General features: G+C 49.0%; 2 protein-coding genes across 9 annotated transcripts in view; one reads left to right on the plus strand and one right to left on the minus strand.

Annotated features, from left to right (window-relative positions):
* The window catches only part of LOC105496156 (defensin beta 124), a 28,435-nt gene extending 6,725 nt beyond the window's left edge, over window positions 1-21,710 (plus strand). Inside the window, exons 1-3 of one of the 4 annotated variants that reach the window (XM_024797407.2) lie at window positions 5,770-5,939; window positions 17,271-17,353; window positions 21,517-21,708. In XM_024797407.2, the coding sequence (XP_024653175.1) occupies window positions 17,290-17,353; window positions 21,517-21,674 (222 nt within the window). In that variant the 5' untranslated portion in view covers window positions 5,770-5,939; window positions 17,271-17,289 and the 3' untranslated portion in view covers window positions 21,675-21,708. Of the gene's footprint in view, window positions 1-5,769; window positions 5,940-15,190; window positions 15,680-17,209; window positions 17,354-21,516 lie in introns of those variants that run through there. The other 3 variants (XM_071079548.1, XM_024797406.2, XM_071079547.1) reach the window with 3 other exon arrangements.
* On the minus strand, window positions 713-15,051 carry LOC105496155 (RRAD and GEM like GTPase 1). Of its 5 annotated transcripts, none has more exons than XM_071079546.1 (5): window positions 14,952-15,051; window positions 13,534-13,911; window positions 12,399-12,505; window positions 7,545-7,746; window positions 713-3,051 (listed from the first exon to the last, which is right to left on the minus strand). In XM_071079546.1, the coding sequence occupies exons 2-5, from the start codon at window positions 13,871-13,873 to the stop codon at window positions 2,852-2,854; spliced, it is 849 nt and encodes a 282-aa protein (XP_070935647.1). In that variant the 5' UTR covers window positions 13,874-13,911; window positions 14,952-15,051; the 3' UTR covers window positions 713-2,851. The 5 variants fall into 5 exon arrangements, with proteins under 5 accessions (XP_070935647.1, XP_011764582.1, XP_011764580.1 ...); XM_011766280.2 differs by lacking the exon at window positions 713-3,051 and adding an exon at window positions 4,014-5,880 and having other exon boundaries at window positions 12,399-12,481; XM_011766278.2 differs by lacking the exon at window positions 713-3,051 and adding an exon at window positions 4,014-5,880.
* Window positions 21,711-22,247: the final 537 nt, after the last annotated feature.

The raw sequence follows: 22,247 nt of genomic DNA on the forward strand, positions 1-22,247 counted from the left end.
TTACAATTTGTTGGGTGTTTACCGTGTGCAAAGCATCATGCTAAGAAATAGCCAACCTGATCGAATTCTCACATCGACCCTTAGTGAGAAATACTTTTTTTTTTTTTTTTTTTGAGATAGAGTCTTGGTCTGTCGCCCAGGCTGGAGTGCAGGGACATGATCTTGGTCCACTGCAACCTCTGCCTCTGGAATTCAAGTGATTCTCCTGCCTCAGCCTCCTGAGCAGCTGGGACCACAGGCACATGCCACCATGCCCAGCTAATTTTTTTTTTTTTTTGAGACGGAGTCTCGCTCTGTTGCCCAGGCTGTAGTGCAGTGGCGTGATCTCAGCTCACGGCAAGCTCCGCCTCCCAGGTTCACACCATTCTCCTGCCTCAGCCTCCCAAGTAGCTGGGACTACAGGCACCCGCCACCACGCCCGGCTAATTTTTTGTATTTTTGGTAGAGACAGGGTTTCACCATATTAGCCAGGATGGTCTCGATCTCTTGACCTCGTGATCCACCCACCTCCGCCTCCCAAAGTGTTGGAATTACAGGTGTGAGCCACCGCACCTGGCCCAATTTTTTTTTTTTTTTTTTAATGGGGAGATGGAGTTTCAACATGTTGGCCAGGCTGGTCTTGAACTCCTGACCTCAGGTGATCCGCCCACCTCGGCCTCCCAAAGTGCTGGGATTACAAGCATGAGCCACTGTGCCTGGCCAAGAAATACTATTAATATCCCCACTTTCCCGATGAGAAAACTGAGGCCTAGAGAGGGGAAGTACATTACCAATGGCATATAGTGGTTCTTTCTTAAGTACTAAAAATCTCATTTAATCCTATGGGATAAGAATTATCACTTCTCATTTCAAAATGAAGGAAAGAAGAACCCAGCTCACAAAGAGATCAAGTGCTTGAGGTGGGATTAAACACAGGGTTCTTCTAGTTCCAAAGCCTATGCTTTTCCACCAATAAATGGTCACATCCACAATGCATGGGAATGTAAGCCACAACGCACACACGCACATATTCACACACCCTAGCCCTGAACTTGAACCATATGGAACTGGGTAAAACCACATGCATTGCTGCACCCAGAGCTCCCATCCCATCATTCGTATTATTTTTAACTGAACCCTGAACTGAACAGAAGGGAACAGTGCTCAAATTGAAACTGAACTTGTATATTTTTTCAAGCTGTTGAACTACAATATTTAAATATTCTGGAGACAGAGACAATTACATAGAGAATTCTATGCTAACCCCTTCACTCTGTATATTTTGATTTGCCTAAGGTCATATGGTCATGACAGACCTGAGGGATTCTTAGCCGTTACAAAGCAGTTGTAGGTGATTTTTTCACTACTTCTACCCCTCTTTTACCCTCCCTTTCCCTTCGTGGCCAGGGCAGGGACTTGGAAGTTCCTGTACCCACCAGCTGTGATCCTCTCTACATTCTCTACCTTCCTTCAGAGCCCACATCCTTGTCCATGTGTGCTGAATGAAGAAAGGAGGGAGCGGGCCCTATGAGATGTATATTTCCCATCTTCAAGGACAGGGAGCTCCAGCCCGAACCTGATTCCTCGGGTCCCTGAGCAGAAGCTTCATTCCTGGGATGAGAAATTGGAACTTTCCACCAAGGCCAATGATCCTCAGTATTTGAGCAGCCTGGCTGGGTGTCTTGGGATCCAGGTGGCCTTTGTCTCATCTGGACCAGGCCAGCACAGTTTGTGGCCCTCCCCACAGCAAGGGGAGGGACTCTGAGGAGGCTTGGCGGCCCCTGGGGAGACATCCATCTTCCCAGAGCTTTATCATTTTTTCCATAACAGTATCCTCCCTTCAAGGTGGAAAGTCCCAGCTGGCAGCTGAGGATACTGTCAATCTGCTTTTGTTCTCTGTCTTGCCCCTAGCGCAGGCAGCAGGGCTGGAGACAAAGACACCTACCTTTTTATACCAGCCTGTTCCAGGCTTGCTGTACAAACAAATGGTGTAACACAGACCACCCCTTAACGGGGTGAGCTAGACCTCCCTGGTTTGAATTCTGGTTCTGCTACTTGCTAACTGTGCAATCTTGGTGGGGTACTGAACTCTGTGCTACAAGTTTTTCCATCTGAAAACTGGGGTGGTGATAATATGATCAGTTTTCAGGATTTAATGATTAATGTATGAAAAACACTTAGGACAGCACCTGGTATATAGTAAGAGTGATGTAACTGCTTGCTGTTTATTACACGACTTTGGGCTTGGACAACTCATCTTCTTTCTCTGAGTCTCGGTTTCTCTAATTGTACAACTAGGATGGCAATTCCTGCCTGCCTCTCGACCACTGATCTGGCCTTTTCTTGCTGTGTAGCCTTGCAGAGATTCTTGGGTTCTCCTGGCCTCTGTGTCCTCATGTATTAAACAGTACCTATTAAGTAGAGGGTTGTGGTGGTGAGCACGTGAGAAAACGTGTACCCAGCATGTAGCATGGGGCCCAACACTAACACAGAGAGTTAAAACGAAGTTAGTTATTTTTTGTTTTGTTTTGTTTTTATGGACAAGAAAGTACTTTTTAAACTATAATAGGCTGAGGGAGAGTGTGGTTTTCTCACATGCTTTCCCAGCCATTCCTTATTCACAGACACCTAGAATCAGAGAGGACAGGATTGGAAGGGCAACTTTACAGGTAATGGATAATGAATTAATGGGTATCTATTAATGGATAATGAATTAATCCATTCAACAGATATTTACTGAGCACCTACTATGAGCCAGGCACTGTTGTAGGTGCTGGGGTCAGAGCAGCACTGAGGGCCCTTCCCTCAAGGAGCTTTCATTCCTGTGGGGCAGACAGACAAAAACATGTGAACACATATGCCAGGCAAAGACTCATAAGCAGGTCTTCACAGTCTCAGAATATCTTACCCATAACATATCCTGGTTTCTGCAAGGCCTTAAAATAGGATAGCAGAGTGGGACCCAGTGGCTCATGCCTGAAATCTCAGCACCTTGGGATGTTGAGGTGGGAGGATCTCTTGAGCTCAGGAATTTGAGACCATCATGGGCAACACAGCAAAACTTTGTCTCCTCTAAAAAAAAAAAAAAAAAAAAAAGAAAAAATTAGCTGGGCATAATGGCATGTGCCTGTAGTCCCAGCTACTTGGGGGGCTGAGGTGGGAAGATGGCTTGAGCCTGGGAGGTGGAGGCTGCAGCGAGCTGTGATCGCACCACTGCATTCCAGCCTGGGCAACAGACAGAGTGAGACCCTGTTTAAAAAAAGAAAAAAAAAAAAAAGATATGCTAGCGGGAGCCCACATTTATTGAATCTTCTTAGACACAGAAAGTGTCTAAAGCATTTTACACAACTTGAATCATTTAATCCTCACATCGATCCTAAATGAAAGAATTGTCATGAATTCCGTTTTATAGATGGAGAAACTAAGGCACAGAGAGATGGAGGGGAGCAAGGTTTGAACGCACACCCCCTGGTTCAGGGCAATGTCTTCAATCACCCTGCCCTCTTGCTGTGCTGGCTGCATAACTTTCCTTCCCTCAACACCTCCCACCTCCCTATCTTGATCTGCACCAGTTCTTTCTTCCCTCCCCCTTTCCTCCCCTATCCCGTTCTCAAGTATTTCTTCCACATTCTGAGTGGCCTGGGGTAAGCTCTCTCTCTCTCTCTGGCCCTCAGTTTTCCCATCTGAGGCTGGGGGATTGGACTGGATTATCTTCAGGTTCTTCCCTGACTACTCTAATTTTCAGCTCCTTATCAGTTTGTGATTCTTTTATTTGCTGATTTGTTTTCTAGTCTGCCAGCCCACCCTACTGTGAGCTACTGAGCAGTGAGCTCCCTCTTTCTGTTCGCCACATCTCCCCGGAGCCTGGCACTGTGCCCGGCACTTAGTAGGCCCTCAATAAATATTTGTAGATGAAGAAAGGAGGGGATGAGGGCGATCGTACTCAGTTTTCTAAAGCCAGCTCCTGCACTCTCTCCCGCGCCCCTCTTCTTTTCTCAGCTCTTCCCCCTCTCCTCTTCCCTCCCGCCCTCTCACCTCCCAGGGCCCACTCCGGCCCTCCATCCGGCCTGCATTTTTCCGGGTTTGATATCATTTTTTCCACTCTCCCGGCTGCTGCCGGCTGCCTCTGCCAACTTTCCACAGCTAGAGCCCCTCCCCCTGACCGCAGGCCGGAGACAGCTTGGGGTGGGGGAAGACCTTCCTTCTCTTCCCTTCCCCAGGCTGGGGTTGGGGTGTGGGATTGAGTGCCATCCGTCCCCGTTGGAAGGCTGGGGTGCGGGGAGTCGCGGCTGGAGGACGTGGCTGGCTGGCTGGCGGGTCCTGCCGTCTTTCTCTGCACCGCTTACCCCGGGACTGGCGTCTGGGCTAGTTGGGGGAAGGGATGTCCGGCGTCAGGGACATGATGGTCATAACGGTTTGCGTCTTGTTTTCTTCTCAAAGCCGTGACACCCCTTCCTTTCGGGCTGGAAACTCCTGACCTGATCCCCAACACCCAGCCCTGACCCCAGCCAGGCTGGATGCCTCACCACCTCCTTCCTCCCGCACAGCCAAAGTGAGACCCAGGAGGAGGCTGGGCCCTGGGGTGTAGTCTTCCCTGGCTGGGCGACTCTGGCATGCTCACCTCCCCTCTCTAGGCTTGTTTCTGCCTTCGGGAAATGAGTGAGTCGGATTAAACTGGGGTCCATCCCGGGGATTAATGGATTGAGTTTCATAGAGTTCCTGCCCCAACCTCGTTTAAATTGGATGTGAAATTACATTTTTAAATTCATTTTCCCAAGATTCTATAGGGTTTTGTATCATCTTTAAAGAGGACAATGGATATGTTGGTCACTAGAGTCTGACAAGCCTGGGCTGGAATCCTGGCAACTTCGCATATAGCAGCTGTATGATCTTCGGTGAGCCTTCGGTGTCCTGTGCCTCAGTTTACTAATGAGCAAAATGACGTTAATCGTAACACCCTTCTCCCAGGTGTTGGGAGGATTAATTGTTGCGACAGCTTAGTACACAGCTCCCAACAAACGCCAGCAATTCTATTGCCAGGATGAGTACTGAGGTCCTTCCAGACATGTGAATCTAGAACGTAAAAAATGGGTTAATGAGAAAGTAGCTGGTCACGAAACTGTGGTTGTGATCCACTGTCGGGAGAAGGGCCTGAGCACAAAATTGGTCCAAGTACTTTATTGATTGGCCCTGACGCCCAGCCGGCAGGCTAAACCAGTCAGTCTACAGTCAAGTGTAGATGGGAGGGCAGTAGGTGGAGACGCCTGGAAGAGCCGAGACAGAGATGTCTGGGCATTCAGACGGGACATCCTTCTGGTCTGGTTTATTGTGAGGGTTTCTGAGGGTTGGCCAGAGCCCAGGGACAAGGAAGATTTTTTACAAAAAGACACCCACCACGTAAAAAACTACTTTGTGCCCAGCTTGGGGCTTCGGCCCCGTCGTCTGTCTGTTCATCGCTTTCCCGGGGTCCCCCAGGCTTGGATCTGGGGGATGCTCAGGCCATCAGGGCAGCAGGCAAGCAAGACACATGATGCAGACTCCAGGTAACGGCGCCTTTGTCCCGCAGTGGCGTCCGTGGAACCCATAAGGCAACTCAGCGACCCGCCAACTCTCAGAAGGGCGGGAGGCTTCAGAGCACGGCCAGATTGTGGCAGGACTTGGAGCGGGCCTTGAGTGCCCGGCGGCGTGCGCTGCGGGCTGTCAGACGTGCTAGGAAGCGACGAGCGCGCTGGGCTAGGCTGGTCGGCCGTCGGGGTGCTGGGGGCTCCTCGGCCGCACTGTCCCGGCGGCGCAAGCGCAGTTGGCGCACCACGCCCTCGAAGAGCTCAGCCACATTGTGCTGCAGCGTGGCGGAGGTCTCGATGAATTTACAGTCGAACACCACAGCGCAGGCGCGGCCCTCTGAGGGGGCGGGGCCCGACGAGCAGGGGTGGAGCCATAACCGGAAGGCGGAGAAAAAGGTAGGAAAAGATGTGTTCAGTCTTGATTGGAAGAAATTTTTCCTGTGCCCATACCTCGTGTTGCTGTCTGGGGACTCAGATAAATCAGACTGGTCTTTGAGGGAAGACAGAGAGGCTGGGGCCAGGGAGGGGTCACGTTGAATGCCAGGTAAAGGGTCTAATTTGCTGTGGATCGGAATTACCTGGAGGAGCTTGTTAAAATGCAGATTCCTGGACCCACCCTCAGAGTTTCTGATTCTGTAGGTCTGGAAATCTGTGCTTTAACAAAATCTCCTGGGGCTTATGTTGCAGTTTTTTTTTTTTTTTTTTTTTTTTTTTGATGTCTGTTCACAAAGCTTACGGTCTTCCACCTCCAGGATGCCACTGGGCCCGAGTTCTAGGCTTCAGGGGCTGGTGACTGTGAAACTGACTTTTCCTTTCTAGGTCTCAGTTTACATATTTTTTAGATTTTACTCTGTGAATAAGACCATTTAAAAATTGTTATGGGCCCCATCTGATATGTCAAACTTATTAAAATATTCCCCATCCCATTGTAAATACAATCCATATATGACATTTAAAGTTTTAGTTTGTAGTTGCTTGCTGACAAAATATGTTTTACAGACAATTAAAGCTTTGTGAAATTTAAATTTCTAATTTTTTTCACTATATTTTGGAGCCAGTAATGGTTCTTTTCAGTTCTCAAATGTAAGCCCTTGAAAGGCCTGTAGGCACTGGGCCTATCATTCTGGTAGATAAAGTGTCTCTGATTAAGGTGCTAGGGGAGCCACAGAGGAAATTACTATTATTATTTTTTTGAGACAGAGTCTCATTCCGTCACCCAGGCTGGAGTACAGTGGCGTGGTCTTGGCTCACTGCAACCTCAGCCTCCTGGGTTTAAGCAATTCTCATGCATTAGCTGCCCAAGTAGCTGGGATTACTGGTGTGCACCACTATGCCTGGCTAAGTTTTGTATTTTTAGTAAAGATGGGGTTTCACCATGTTGACCAGGTTGGTCTTGAACTCCTGACCTCAAGTGATCCACTTGCCTCAGTCTTCCAAAGTGCTGGGATTATAGGCGTTAGCCACTGGGCCTGGCCAGAATTTTTTTTTTAAAAAGAGTTAAAATTATTTTTTATTTTTTGTAGAGAGAGGGTCTTGCTGTATTGCCAAAGCTGGTCTCAAACTCCTGGGCTCAAGTAAGTCCTCCCGCCTTGGCCTCCCAAAGTTCTAGGATTATAGTTGTGAGCCACCATGCCCCACCACATACACGAATTTTTAAGAAGTGCAAATTCAGCTCTGGTCTTGGAAAATTCTGGCAGCTGGCAAGGAGGAATAATTGAGAAGTGGGAGGACTGGAGAAGGTGGAGATGCCAGGATAGCACAGAGACTGTAGGCAGAGAGGGAAGGGAATGTGGGATTAACGGAGGTGGCCTGACAGGACTTGGGGACTGGTTTGGGGGTGGTGAGTGGGAGACAAGAATGGTTCCTAGCTTTCAGGCTTAGGCAAGTGGCTGCAGGGCAGGGGCAGCTTGGCAGGGACAGTCACTGAGATGAAGAGCGCTGGAGAAGCAGCCATGACAGCGGGGCCCAGGGGAAGAGGAGGGGGTGGGATGGAGGGCTCACCTTCCACAGAGACTTCTCGGCAGCGGGCCAAGTCCGCCTTGTTGCCCACGAGGATGATGGGCACATGGTCTGCCTGATGTGTGCGCCGCAGCTGGATGCGGAGCTCAGAGGCACTCTCAAAGCTGCCTCGGTCTGCGATGGAGTATACGATGACATAGGCACTGCCCCCCTGCAGGCAGGACTCCTGGCTCCATCTTTTATCCTGCAGGAGAGGGACCCAAGGCCCATCCTCAGAGGGTATCTAGGCCCTGGCTGAGGAAGGTAGAGCTGGGATGGTCTAATGGTTGGGATGGGGCTGAGGTTTATAGTTTGGACAGGTGTGGGGCACAAATTCTGCCATAATTCCCTGTGTCACTTTAGGAAAATCGGTGATCCTTTCTGAGCCTCAGTTTCTCTGCTTGAAAATTTAGGCTAATGACACTCCCTCACATAATTCTCTCACTCACTGACACTTTTGCAGGCTGGGTACTGGAGGCAAATTGACTTGGTTCCTCTTCCTGCTAAAGAGGGTTCTGCCTTGACCTGTTTAGCTCTTTTGTCTTGTTTCTGAGGAGGGTTTAGCCTTGCCAGAGGGTTCTTTATGCCTGGTGAAATCCAGAATGAAGAGAAAAAAGGAAGAGAGAGAGAAGTGAGGACAGGAGGCTGACTTCAGAGGGAAGGCATTTTTCAGGACAGTTTTGAAGACAGAGGTGAAGGAGCAACTGTAAAGTGTAAGTTCACAAGGGGATGAGAGGGGCAAGGGACACTTTAAGAAGTGGCTTCCTTTCAAGTTGTTTGACTAAGAAAAAGAAAGAACTGCAGTGCTTTTGATATTTCAGATGGTGATCTTTTGTTAGGGGCAGCCCTTCAAGACTGGACTACTTGGGTAGTAACTTTATAAGTGTTGAATAAGACACAGTTTCTGCCCTCCAAAAGCTCATGGTCTGGAAGAGAGCTTATGGAAATGGGGAGTTATAGTGTAGTGTGAAAGTACCAGTAAGAGGCATGTGCAAGTGGCTGGAGGAGTGGTGTGGGGAGGCCAGAACAACCCCACCTGGAAGAGTGTGCAAGGGCTTCACAGGGGACTGGCGAATGGGGTTAGGAAGGAGGGGCAGGCCAAGCAGGAGAGAAGAGATTCCAGACAAAAGGAACAGTCAGAGCTAAGGCCTGAAGTGAGAAGGACTGAGTGTGGTTGTGAGGTAGTGAAGAAGCCAGAAATTTTCTTTCATTTTTCTTTTTTTTGAGCTGGAGTCCCACTCTGTCTCCCAGGCTGGAGTGCAGTGACATGATCTCGGCTCACTGCAACCTCCACCTCCTGGGTTCAAGTGATTCTCCTGCCTGGGCTTCCTGAGTAGCTGGGATGACAGGCGCCTGCCACCATGCCTGGCTAATTTTTGTGTTTTTGGTAGAGACCTTGAGAAAATTTTCTCCTCTTTTCTGGCCTTTTATTTTCCAAACAGTAAAATTAGGAAACTGAACCAGTTTCCCTGGTCAGTGACTGTGAAGAGAGGTCTCAAAGAGGGTCCAAGCAGTAGCAGCATTATCGAAATAAGTATCCATCCTTTCCATTTGTGCACTACATGGTACTCTGATATCAGAGAGGCTGAATCTGACAGAATTGGGTGGGTCTTAGGACCTTAGTGTACCAGGCTGGCTGACCATCAGGCCACTTGGAGTGTATTAAAAATCAAATTATCGGCTGGGGGCGGTGGCTCATGCCTGTAATCCCAGCACTCTGGGAGGCCGAGGTGGGCGGATCACCTGAGGGAGGGAGTTTGAGACCTGCCTGACCAACATGGAGAAACCCCATCTCTACTAAAAATATAAAATTAGCCAGGTGTGGTGGTTCATGCCTGTAATCCCAGCTACTCAGGAGGCTGAGGCAGGAGAATCACTTGAAACTGGGAGGCGGAGGTTGGGGTGAGCAGAGATCATGCCACTGCACTCCAGCCTAGGCAACAAGAGCAAGACTCTGTCTCAAAAAATAAATAAATAAATAAATAAAAATCAAATTATCAGGCCTCACCCTGGCCCTCATCCTCAGCCTGGGCAACAGAGCGAGACTCCCTCTCAAAAAAGATAGATAGATAGATAGATAGATAGATAGATAGATAGATAGATAGATACTAGAGCCCCAATTTTAGAGCTTCTTATTCTTTTTTTTCTTTTTCTTTTTCTTTTTCTTCTTTTCTTTGAGATGGAGTCTCACCCTGTCACCTAGGCTGGAGTGCAGTGTCATGATCTCGGCTCACTGCAACCTCCACCACCCAGGTTCAAGCTATTATTCTTCCTCAGCCTCCGGAGTAGCTGAGACTATAGGTGCCCGCCACCACACCCAGCTATTTTTGTATTTTTAGTAGAGATGGTTTCACCACCTTAGCCAGGCTGGTCTTGAACTCCTGACCTCAGGTGATCTGCCCACCTCAGCCTCCCAAAGTGTTGGGATTACAAGCGTGAGCCACCATGCCCAGCTAAGAATCTATATTTTTAATCACACTCCGAATGAGTTCATACTCACAAATCCATGCACCAACTGGCTTTTGTGATCTTGACACACAGCAAATCCTCCAAAAATATTTGTGCAATGAATGAATGAATGGTCAAGACTCACTTTCTCATTCTAGAGATGGGGAAAACTAAGACCCAGAGGAAGAAACCCGTCCATACTCAAGGTTGAGAACCCACATCTGTCTGACTCAAGCTGGGTGTGGGGTTCCAGTTCCTGCCTTCTAGTCTAGAATCCTTTCTCCCCTGTTTCCTGAGTGGGACTCCCAGTCTGATCACCCATCTTAACTCGCTGGACACTGCCCCATAGTATCCTCAGCTGCATCTGAAAAGTAGACCCTCTCACTAGCCTGTGAGGTCCACGAGGCCAGGGGGCATGTCTGCCTTATTCATCTCTGTGTCTCCAAGGTCCTGGTCCATGATAGACACCCAGCAAGTATTTCTGAATGAATGAATGAGCGAATAACTGAAACCTCAGCTGAAGGTTCAGAAGGTGATGCTCTTGAGGGGGAGGAAAGTCATAAGACAAGGACTCTTATGCAGTCCTAATGCATAAGAATACAGCCTTGGCCGGCCATGGTGGCTCACGCCTGTAATCCCAGCACTTTGGGAGGCCGAGGTGGGTGGATCACCTGAGGTCAGGAGTTCAAGACCATTCTGACCAATGTGATGAAACCCTGTCTCTACTAAAAATACAAAAATTAGCGGGTGTGGTGATAGGCACCTGTAATTCTAACTACTCGGGAGGCTGAAACAGGAGAATCGCTTGAACCTGGGAAGCGGAGGTTGCAGTGAGCTGAGATGGCGCCACTGCACTCCAGCCTGGGCAACAAGAGTGAAACTCCGTCTAAAAAAAAAAAAGAATAAGATCTACAAAGATTTTGTAGATCTGGGTTTGAATCTCACTTGCTATTTGAGAGCTTTGGACACATTATTATTATTATTTAACCGCTCTGGTCTTTGGTTTCCTCATCAGTAGAATGGGAATCAGAAGACTCACCATTTAGTTTTTGAGACAGAACGTTGCTCTGTCGTCCAGGCTGGAGTGCAGTGGTGTGATCTCAGCTCACTGCAATCTCCACCTCCCGGGTTCAAGTGATTCTCCTGCCTCAGCCTCCCAAGTAGCTGGGACTACAGGCCCATGCCACCACACCTGGCCAATTTTTGTATTTTTAGTAGACGTGGGGTTTTGCCATGTTGGCCAGGCTGGTCTCAAATTACTAACCTCAGGTGATTCACCTGTCTCTGCCTCCCAAAGTGCTGGGATTACAGTCCTGAGCCACTGCACCAGGCCCAGTTTTTGTTTTGATTGAATTCATAGAATATGTCTAGTGGTTAACACAGGGGCTGACACTTTGGAAGCTGGCACTCCATAAATGTCAGGTACTGTTATAAGAGTCGTCATCATTATTATGCTCATTTGGCCCCGGGTTTCCTTTTATGCTTGTTAGAAGGAGAGCTGTCAACCATTGTCAATCACCCACCAGTGTCCTCCTAAGCCCCACCCTGAGGGCAGGGCCTCCCTCAGTTTTAGGGGAGCAGCCTATCCCTTAGAGAGATGGGATCCCAGGTGATTTTAGATCCTTCTCTTTGCTTTGATGTTTTTCCTCAAAGTTCTACAACTTTCCTCAAAGTTCTACAATGAAATTATGTATTACCCATGTAGCAAAAGAAAAGAAAACACAAACAAGATAAAATCATAATAGGGACATGTTCCTGCCTGCTGCTCTCTTCCTGCTCTGGTTTCCTTTTTCTCTACCTACCAAGTCATAATTACTAAGAGTTATCATTTACAATTCTTCACCCCTATTCAGCAGTTTTTCATGCTTTAAACTGGGCTTACCTCTGAAATTGCATAAGAACTTTAAAAAACCAGCTGATGAGGAAAGCAGGAATAGTTAACCCATTTATCGGATGAGAAAACTGAAGCTTGGAGTGGTTAAGTCAATTGCACAAAACTACATAACTAGTAAGAAAAAGAAAGGGGCATTTTGGGGCCAAATTTAGTAAGAAAAAAATTTAGTAAGAAAAAGAAAGGGGCATTTTGGGGCCAAATCCAGCGTTCCTTCTGCACAATGTGGGTGGGAGGGGTGGGACGAGGATGGAAATAATGATGGGGAGATCTGCAGGTGGAGAAGCACATTCTGAGATGGCTGGTAGGAGGGGATTGTGGAGTGAGAAAAGGGGTCAGGGTCATAAGGGTCTTCTGTTTGGGATTGGAAAGACTGCTTAGGAGCTGTGGGTTTTGGGGGAGGGTGCTGAGGATGGCTCTTGCTCACACCTGATCTGTAGTGTCCCAGGACGGGACAGGAAAGAGTCTAATATTAGGCTCAGCACCCCTCTCCCCAAATTCTGCTTGCAGTGCCATACCAGTTTCTCGGCCTCCCAGGTGTCCACGACCACCAGCGTGGTGTCTTCTCCATCCACCGTGAGGGTCCTCTCATATACATCTTCTGCAACCGAGGGAAGAGCTGGATCTCAGGGAGGAGGGGCAAGCCTGAGAGAGTGTGGTGTTCGCTACCCCCCATTTCTGGTCACATCACCCCCTCCACTTGTCCTCAGAAGCGCTTATCACACTTGTTTGATGCCTGTCTCTCCTGGTAGGAACCCATGTCTCCCCAGGTGCCATAGTACCTGGCGCATAGTAAGTGCCAGAAAGATTTGATTGATTGAATGAAGGTGGGGTGGTGGGGTTAAAGCTGGGCTAGGAATTCTCCCAGGCCTGCTCTGTCTGACTTAGCGCGTGCTTCAGGCAGGTCATGTTATCCTCTCTTGACCTCAGTCTCCCTATCTGTAACACATATGGGTTCTCACTCTTGAGGCTGGGGGAGAGAAGTCAAGACTAGAGAAGAGTCTAGCTAGATGTCCCTACCTTTTCTCTGCATTTAATCAACCCCCTTCCCCTACTCACCCTATGTCCTTTTGGTCAGTGGTTCAGGGGCCTACCTTCATCTCTTCTATCTTCCCTGTATCCCACCACCCTGGGGCCCCTGACACTCTTAGCTCACCGCAGTTCTTGGGAATAAAGCACCCCAGGGCCCAGAACTTGGGGTCTAGGAGTCTCCCTTCTGCAAAGGATCTTAGTTTTGCTGTAGATCATGGTGACCATGGATGGGTGTCTATGGGACTGGGAGAATCTGAGAGTCAGAGGAGTTGGGGAGGGGAGTTTCTGAACTGGGTGGAAGTCTACCATTTCTTCATTCAGAAGAATTCAGAATTGCCACCCATATGACATGGAAATGAATCATATACTTCTTGTTCATGGGAAATTGGCAAAATTCTTGTTCTATTCAAGAATTTCCCTCCCTTTGACCAGTGTGCAGGCTGTGCCATGTACAACTTTGGAGGGCAAGGGGGCATCATTCATGTCATAGTCTAAGTGAATGATGCCCCTTAGAGTTGAACAGTGCATGACTTGTACAACTGTTCTTGGCAGCCCTGTGCCCCTGGTGACAGGGCTTTCGCTCCTTTGGCCACATCCCAGCCCAGCCCATATGGCCCCTACCTCCCAGCTGTTCATGGAGGTCCCTCTCTTGCTTCCCTGCAAAGAGGCTGGCCAGGCTGGTCTTCCCCACTCCAGGATCTCCAAGTAGCACCACACGGTAGAGGGCCTCCCAGGAGCCTTCAGAGTCGCTGGATTCAGAAGACCAGTCATCTGGGGCAGGTGAAGGTTTCTGGGTGGGAGGGTTGAGGGAGGCCGATTGACCCAGCCGGGGATGCTGGGATTGAGTGGAAGGCGCTGTGCTCAGGAGGCCAGGCTGGCGGCCCCGTGGGGACAGGGGCAGTGGGGTGCTGGCTCGCCGGTGCAGAGGGGTCTTTGCTTCCTGTCCGGTGTTGAGTGTCATCTTTGGTAGAGGGGGTTTTGCTTCTTCCTTCCTTCCTTCTGAAAGAAGGGGGAATTGGTTGTCAGTCAATTGCTTTAGGCTGCTTCTTTCTATAGCGTCCTGATGAGCTGCTGAGATGGCTTCTTCCAGATCCCCCTCTTGTTCAGATTGGAGTAGGAGGTGCCTCAGCTTCTTGGGGCAGAAAGCCCCTAGGCTTTCTGGCCTCAGGCTCTGCGTAAACCTGGATGTGGCTGGAAGGAGTGAGTGTGCAGGCTGTGAACACACAGACACACACACCCAGAGGCCATTCCCTCGCCTTAAGGATGATGACAGACAGGCAGGCAGGCAGAGGGGCAGTAGTGAGGTGGGATGTCCTCACATGCACACTCCCCATTCCGTGCACACGGACCTGCCCTTCCCACAGAACATGAGGCCCTGGCTCTGAAAGGCATCCAAATTGTCCCCCTTCTCCCCTTCCCCACCGCTCTCTTTCACAGGTTCTGGGTTGGGAGTGCAGTTTCAGGTCTTCCCCCACTGCAAGAGTAGGGGTTACTTAACTTTGGATGCCCAATTTCACGGGGTCTGAGGAAGAAGAGGCAGGAGGGTGGGTTGGAACTACAGAAGGGCGAGGGGGGTAGAGGGGTAACCCGACTGTAACCCGAGTGCCCTGGTGCCATGGGAACCGCGTGTCTGACCCGCCCCCTGTGTGAAATATTCAGGAGCGGCTGACGCTACGGCCTCTAACTGCTTTTGGGGACGGGAGCTGCGGCGGCCAGGCCCCAGGTTAGGTGACAGGACAGGGTCCTGGCAGGGGACGGGGAGGGCAGACCACAGGGCCCGGGAACGCTGTGCCATTCCTGGAGTCTGGGTCCGAGCTTTCCCAGCCGGCATCCTGGGTGTGAATCCCCCATCCTGGGGTTGAAGGGGTCTTTGTCCAGGACTATCCAGCCCTCCGGGTCGCAGGTCTGAAGACCCTCACCCTAGGGACGCGGTTTCAAAGCCCTCCTACTCCTGCCAACGCTGCCGAATTCCCCTTCAATCGCCTGGAGAACTCTGCTCCAACTTGAGCGAGTTGGCCGCGCGTAGCGCAGGGCTTTACCTCGGCGTGGGAGGGGTCCAGGGTCCCTCGCAGCTCCAGCGGCTGGATGCTCCAGGCTGTACCACCCGCCTCCGCACGCAGCCCCTCAGGCCAATTCCCCTCCCCTCGCCGCCTGGGCCGGGGGAGGAGCCGCGACCCCGCCCCATCCAGCCCCGCCCCATTAGGGCAGCCCCGGGGTCCCCGCCCTAAGGCCCTGGCCGCTCAGTGACTTTTCTGAAAGTGCAGAGCTCAGCTGACCCGCTTCTGCCAGCCCTATGCACCGAGTGAGGGTGGCAGACGAGAGAGGAAGGATGGGGGCTCTGGATTCCTGGGTCTGGAGCTCCATCTGCGTAGGGGATGCACCAACACATTAGCCCCCAGAAAAACCACTTGGGGAACTTGCTAAATATTCAGGTCCCACCTTCCAAGAGAGGCGGATTCCACAGTGCTGGGAGAGGGGTTCAGGAATCTGGGTTTTAAACAAGCGCCCCAAGTGATCCTGATGCAGACGGTTCATGGACCTCACTTTAAGAAACTCTGCTCTGGATGAAGAATTAATTTTGGGAGGTGGCTTGGAGGAAGAGAGAGCTCAGAAAGTCTGCACTGAAGAATTCTGAAAATCTTATTTTGGCATCATTCATTCATTCATTCACTCACTCACCAACAGGCTTAGCTGGGCCTGGGCCTGAGGTCTCTGCCATTCTGTCTACTGTTTCTATCACTCATGGCTTAAAAATAAATGCTCCCAGGTATAGAGGAGGAGGAAAGAGATCACTGGTGATGTTGGCTATCCAAGGGGCCAGGATCCAGACTCTTTGACTGGGGTGCCTCCCTTTAGGTCTTGAGAAATTGGGGTGTGTACGTGTGTGGAGCCATGGAGGCCAGGCTGCACCTGTGGGTGGGGCTCATTGTCATGGCTGAGGGGATTCAGGTGTTCAGCTTGGAATAACTCCCACAGCAGCTGAACAGACTGGCTCAGCCCCCACAGGTCTTGGAGCTGATGCAGAACCCCCTCGTGCCTGGCTTCTTTCCGTGGCGTGGCCCTCTAAGCTTACCTTTCTACCTTGCAAGATGGGCCGTGAGTGGTGCGGCACCCTTCATTGTCTGGGAGTGAGGTGACTTGGCTTTTAGTTCCATCTCTGCAGCACAATTGCTGTGTGACCTTAGGCAAGTCAACTCCCCTCTTTGGGTTTCAGTTCCTTTATTTAAAACTATAATCTGAACAGCTTACACTCTTGCTAAAAAACTTTTGGTTGTCTATAATACAAAAGTCTGAACTTGGCATTCAAGCCCCATCATATTCTCTGCAGAATCATTTCAACCTCTCCTCCCAGGAAAACCCTTGCTTGGCTCATGCCCCACTCTTTTAGGCACATTCTGTTCTTTCTGCCTGGGATACCTTTTCCCCTACTCATCTTTCATGATGCAATTTAGATTCCTGTGTACCAGACACTGTTCTAAGCTCTGCACGAATATTATCTCAGGGGTTCTCAAACTTTGGTGGTGTGTTAGAACCACCTGGAGGGCTTGTTAAGCCACAGTTTGCCAGGACCCACCAATACTCTCATCTGTGACTAGTGATCTAACAAATGACCAGAGAGCTAACTTGTGACCAGTGTTAGTGAATCTGTGGTCTAACTTGTGACCAGTGATCTAACCTGTGACCCATGGGCTGCTCCGTGACCTGTGGTCTTCCTCTGCTTAGAGAGAGGTGAATTCAGTAGGTTCGGGGTAGGGCTAAAGAACTGGCATTTCTAACAAGTCCCAGGTGTTGCTGCTGCTTGCTGGTCTGGGAACCACACTATAGGAGCCACTGTATTACTTCATTTAATCCCCTAAATGAGATAGGTAGCTATTACTGTCTATGACATGGGTACTATTACTCTTCCCATTTTAGAGTAGGCCTGCATACATGCTGGTCACTTGGCCTTGTAAGCGATACTAGTCATCATTTCATAGACAACAGCCTGAGGCTCAGAGAGGTTAAGTGACTTGTCTGATGTCTCACAGCAGTTAGGGGGAGATGTGGGGATTGAACTAGGTCTCTCTTAAGTCAAAGTTTTTTCCACTGTCTTAGGTGGGGAAGATGTCTAGTTTCTGACCCTAGACAATGCCTCAGGAAATTCTACCCCCAGCTTCCGAGCTCAACAGGCTCCGGAGGGTGTGGCTGACCAGTTCCCACGTAGCTGGCTGAGATCCCAAGCAGCCTGGGGACTACATGGCCTCATACTCCCACTTAGGCCTGCTGCCCACAGCACTGCCTTTATCTGCAGCTCAATAAAGGCTGGACTGGAAGCAGCGAGGCTCAGCATGCTCAGATCTCTCTTGTGTTCTCTCCAGCAGCCTCCCCAGGAGCCCCATGGCCATGACACAGCTGCTTCTGCTCCTTGTGGCTCTCCTGGTTCTGGGTCATGTGCCACCAGGTAGCAACATCGTGTGCATGTGTGTGTGTCTGCACGTGTGTGCGTGTAAAAATGAGGACTAGACTCTTAGGTCCTGGAGGACAGAGGGGCCTCTACCAGCATTTAAGTTCTGGCCCCACCACTGACTTGGTGGGCAACTTAGAGCAAGTTGCTAAATCAGCCTGCACCTCAGTTTCCTAATCTATAAAATGGGATTCTCTCAATAAATATTAATTTATGTTATGATTGTTGTGAAATCATAACAGTGAAAGACATCTAGCAGTGAAAGAAAAGAAGGTCCTTGCTTTCACGCAGCTGATATTTTAGTTGGTAGAGATAGAAAATAAGCGGATAAACATGTTGGGTGGTGATAAGTGCTAAGAAGAGGAAAGGCAAGGGAAGGGGTTAGAGTGGTGTGTGCATGGAGAAGGGCGGGGATGGGAAGACTGATGAGAAAGAAACAAATCTAATAAGATTTGTTTCTTTTTCTTTTTTTGAGACGGAGTTTCATTCTTGTTGCCCAGGCTAGAGTGCAATGGCATGATCAGCTCACTGCAACCTCTGCCTCCTGGGTTCAAGCGATTCTCCTGCCTCAGCCTCCTGAGTAGCTGGGACTATAGGCATGTGCCACCATGCCTGGCTAATTTTTGTATTTTTAGTAGAGACGGGGTTTCACCATATTGGTCAGGCTGGTCTAGATCTCCTGACCTCAGGTGATCCACCCGCCTCGGCCTCCCAAAGTGCTAGGATTACAGACATGAGCCACCATGCCCGGCCTAGATTTTTTTCTTTTTAAAAACTTTTTATTTTGGAAGATTTCACATATACATGAAAGTAGAGAGAATAACAAGGTGAGTTTGAAACATTTTTATTATGGGAAAATTTAAACTTGTGCAGAAATAGAGAATACCGTAACAGCATGAGTTTTTAAAAGAGACTTCTTTATTTGACTTTTAAATTTGTGTAGAGATAGAGTCTCACTATGTTGTCCAGGCTGGTCTCAAACTCTTGGCCTCAAGCAATCCTCCAGCTTTGGCCTCCCAAAGTTCTGGGATTACAGGTATGAGCCCAGCTAGAAACTTTGGTATTTAGGAAAATTTCAACCAGAAATAAGAAATAAATAGTATAAAGAATCCCTATTACCCATCACCCAACCTCAACACTTACCAATTTGAACCAATCCTGTTTTGTTATTCACTTCCCCCTCCTTTCCTGTGAATTATTTTGAAGTACATTCCAGCGATCTTATTTTATATAAAGTGGGTTTGAACCGAGGTCTTTTTTCTTTTTTTTTTTGAAACGGAGTCTCGCTCCTTGCCCAGGCTGGAGTGCAGTGATGCCATCTCGGCTCACTGCAAGCTCCGCCTCCCAGGTTCAGGCCGTTCTCCTGCCTCAGCCTCCTGAGTAGCTGGGACTACAGGCGCCCGCTACCATGCCAGGCTAATTTTTTTTGTATTTTTATAAAGACAGGGTTTCACCATATTAGCCAGGATGGTCTCGATCTCCTGACCTCATGATCCGCCTGCCTCGGCCTCCCAAAGTGCTGGGATTACAGGTGTGAGCCACCGCTCCCGGCCTGAACGGAGATCTTAATAAAGTGAAAATACGAGAGAAGATCATTCCAGGCAGAGGGAGCAGCAAGGGCCGAGGCTCTGAGGCAGGGTAATGGATGCGTTTGAACAGCAGCAAGGAGGCTGGTGTGGCTTGGGGAGGGAGCATAAAGGAAATTGGTGGGAGACGGAGTCAAAGACATGAGGAAGAGAGTGCAGATCATGCAGGAGAAAGGAACTGCTTCTGGATATTGGGGTGACTGGGAAGTTCAAACGCGATGGTGTGTTAAGAGTATTTCTTGGCTGGGTGTGGTGGTTCATACTTGTAAATCCTAGCACTTTGGGAGGTCAAGGCGGGAGGATCACTTGAGCCCAGGACTTCGAGACCAGCCTGGGCAATATAGGGAGACCCCATCTCTACAAAAAAATAAAAGGATTAGTTGGGTGTAGTGGTATGCACCTGTAGTCCTAGTTATTTAGGAGGCTGAGGTAGAAGGATTGCTTGAGCCTAGGAAGTAGAGGCTACAGTCAGCCAAGATTGCACTACTGCACTCCAGCCTGGGCAACAGAGTGAGACCCCGTCTCAAAAAAAAAAAAAAATTATTATAGAAAGTGTCCTCACCTGGGAGCTAATGTCTCGGGTTCTGGTTCCAGACCCACCACTTAGTGGCTATGGGAGCTTGGGCAAGTTCATTCCTCTCTTTACTGGTAAGTGAGAGGATTTACCTAGAATGGGTCCTGGTTGTTCCAGCAATCTAAGCTATCATACTGATAATCTTGCCTCCTATTTATTGAGCATTTACTATATGCCAGGCACTGTGCTAACGTGATCCTTATCTGTGCTCTGAAGGAGAGTTGTACAGATGAAGAACTGAGGCCAAGGTCACTCAGTGGGAAATGACTGAGCTGGGATTTAGACCCAGGAGGTCTGAGCTGGGTTCACACCACACTGTTAGCGATTATACTACACACTGTCTTCAGAGGGTGTATTCTTTGCCTCATGGAAATTTTGAGGCCAGTACCGTATCATTCTGAGATTCTCTACCTTAGCAAGAGGGAAGTGTGGACTGCTCGGCAGGCTGAATAAAACCTGCGGATATGCCCAAGGCATCATTTGAGGATTACATGGGATGTATTTTAATCCACAGAGATTCAGGGAAGCCTTTCTCTTCCACCTCCCATTCAGTGCTAGTTCTTCTGGGCTGCTTGCTCTCTGCTTGTCTGAGGTTGTATGTCTGGAAATGTCATTTAACAGTCAAGCTTGTCTACATGGTCCTAGTCTCCCCTCACTTCCCACATCGGTTTTAACTGACCATCACAGTACCCTCATCATTTCCAGTGTGGCAGTTACCAGAGAATCTATTTCTTTTATTTATTTGCTTGTTTTTTTTGAGGGCAGGGACCATGACCATATTGTTCATTGTAGTACTTCTAGTGCTGCGTCTTTATTGAGTGAATAAATGAAGGACAGGCTCCATCCCATGTTGTGACCAAAGACCCTTGGAGGGAGCAAAGGACCTATTCCCCAAAGCCTTACCTTTTCCATGGCCCATGGTTGGAAATTCCTTCACTAAAACCTAACATTAAACAAGTCCCTATGTGTCAGGGGCAGTTCGTGTAACGGGTGTGGACTCTGGAGCCGGATTGCTTGGGTTTGAGTCCTAGTTCTGCTCCTGAATGGCGGTATGACTTTGGATAAGGTTATATTTTATATTTAATTTTTCTTTTTTTTTGAGATGGAGTCTTACTTTGTTGCCAAGGCTGCAGTGAGCCGAGCTGCACTGGGTTCAAGCGATTCTCCTGCCTCAGTCCCCCAAGTGGCTGGGATTACAGGCATCTGCCACCATGCCTAGCTAATTTTTATATTTCTAGTAGAGATGGGGTTTTGCTATGTTGGCCTGGCTGGTCTCGAACTCCTGACCTCAGGTGATCCGCCCGCCTCAGCCTCCCAAAGTGCTGGGATTACAGGTGTGAGCAACTGTGCCCAGCTAGAGAAGATTATTAACCTCACTGAGCCTCAGTTTCCTTACCTGTATAGTAGGAATTGTAATAAGACTATTATTGTATAGTGTTATGAAAAGTGCTTATGTGTACTTGGTGTGTTGTTTCACCCGGTCAAGAAATTAGTCTCTATTTATTTATTTGAGATGGAGTCTCCCTCTGTCACCCAGGCTGGAGTGCAGTGGCACAATCGTGGCTCATTGCAATCTCCTCCTCCTGGGTTCAAGCGATTATCCTGCCTCAGTCTCCTGTGTAGCTGGGACTAAAGGCACGTGACAACACACCTGGCTAATTTTTGTATTTTTGGTAGAGAGGTTTTGCCATGTTGGCCAGGCTGTTCTCAAACTCCTGACCTCAGGTGATCTGCCTGCCTCAGCCTCCCAAAGTGCTGGGATTACAGGTGTAAGCCACCGTGCCTGGCCTTAGTCTGCAATTTGTAACTAATGGTCTAACCTATGGCATGTGGTCTAACCTAAACCTAAATCAGTACTCTCATCTATGACTAGTGATCTAACAAATGACCAGAGAGCTAACTTGTGACGAGTGTTAGTGAATCTGTGGCCTAACTTGTGACCAGTGGTCTAACCTGTGACCCTTGGGCTGCTCTGTGACCTATGGTCTTCCTCTGCTTAGGGAGAAGTGAATTCAAACGGTGCTGGAAGGGCCAAGGGGCCTGCCGAACTTACTGCACAAGGCAAGAAACTTACATGCACCTGTGCCCGGATGCGTCCCTGTGCTGTCTCTCCTATGCATTGAAACCTCCGCCGGTCCCCAAGAGTAAATATGAGTAGCTGGTTCTTTGCTGTCCAATAAAACACGGGCCGCCAGTTGTCTCTTCTTTCTGTTTGCTCGCCTGTGCTCCTCTCCCCCCTGGGGTGGGGGATAGGCCTAGGATGTGGGAGAAATGGTCTGTGGAAGGAAGTGAGGGACCTGAGGAGAGTGGGCGCTAATGACCATTGTAAATGGTTCCGGTCCTGGCCACTTCACTTTCTCTCTGTCCAACTCCGGAAAAGTTACTGAACCTCTGAAAGTCTCCTCAACCATAAAATGGGAATAATTATAATATCAGGAGATTAGCACTTTATAAAAGAAATGCAAGAAGAAAGGTAGAGTTAATAATAACAAGAGTTAATAATATAGTTGATAATAACGGTGAATAATAGTAGAGTCAAAAATAAGCTTCTGGAATTCAGAATGAGATGGCACATTTGGCTTGAGAGGCAGGCCCCACTGAGAGTGAAAGGGTTTTCCTATGTTCCTTGATAGGGTATCCTAACGACTTAGGGATGAAGCCAAGACCAACAGACTAGATACTTTTCTGAAAATTAAACCGCCATTTTCACACACAAACCGCCATTTTCCTC

Source organism: Macaca nemestrina, chromosome 15 (genome assembly GCF_043159975.1).
Source record: "Macaca nemestrina isolate mMacNem1 chromosome 15, mMacNem.hap1, whole genome shotgun sequence".
Lineage (NCBI taxonomy): Eukaryota > Metazoa > Chordata > Mammalia > Primates > Cercopithecidae > Macaca > Macaca nemestrina.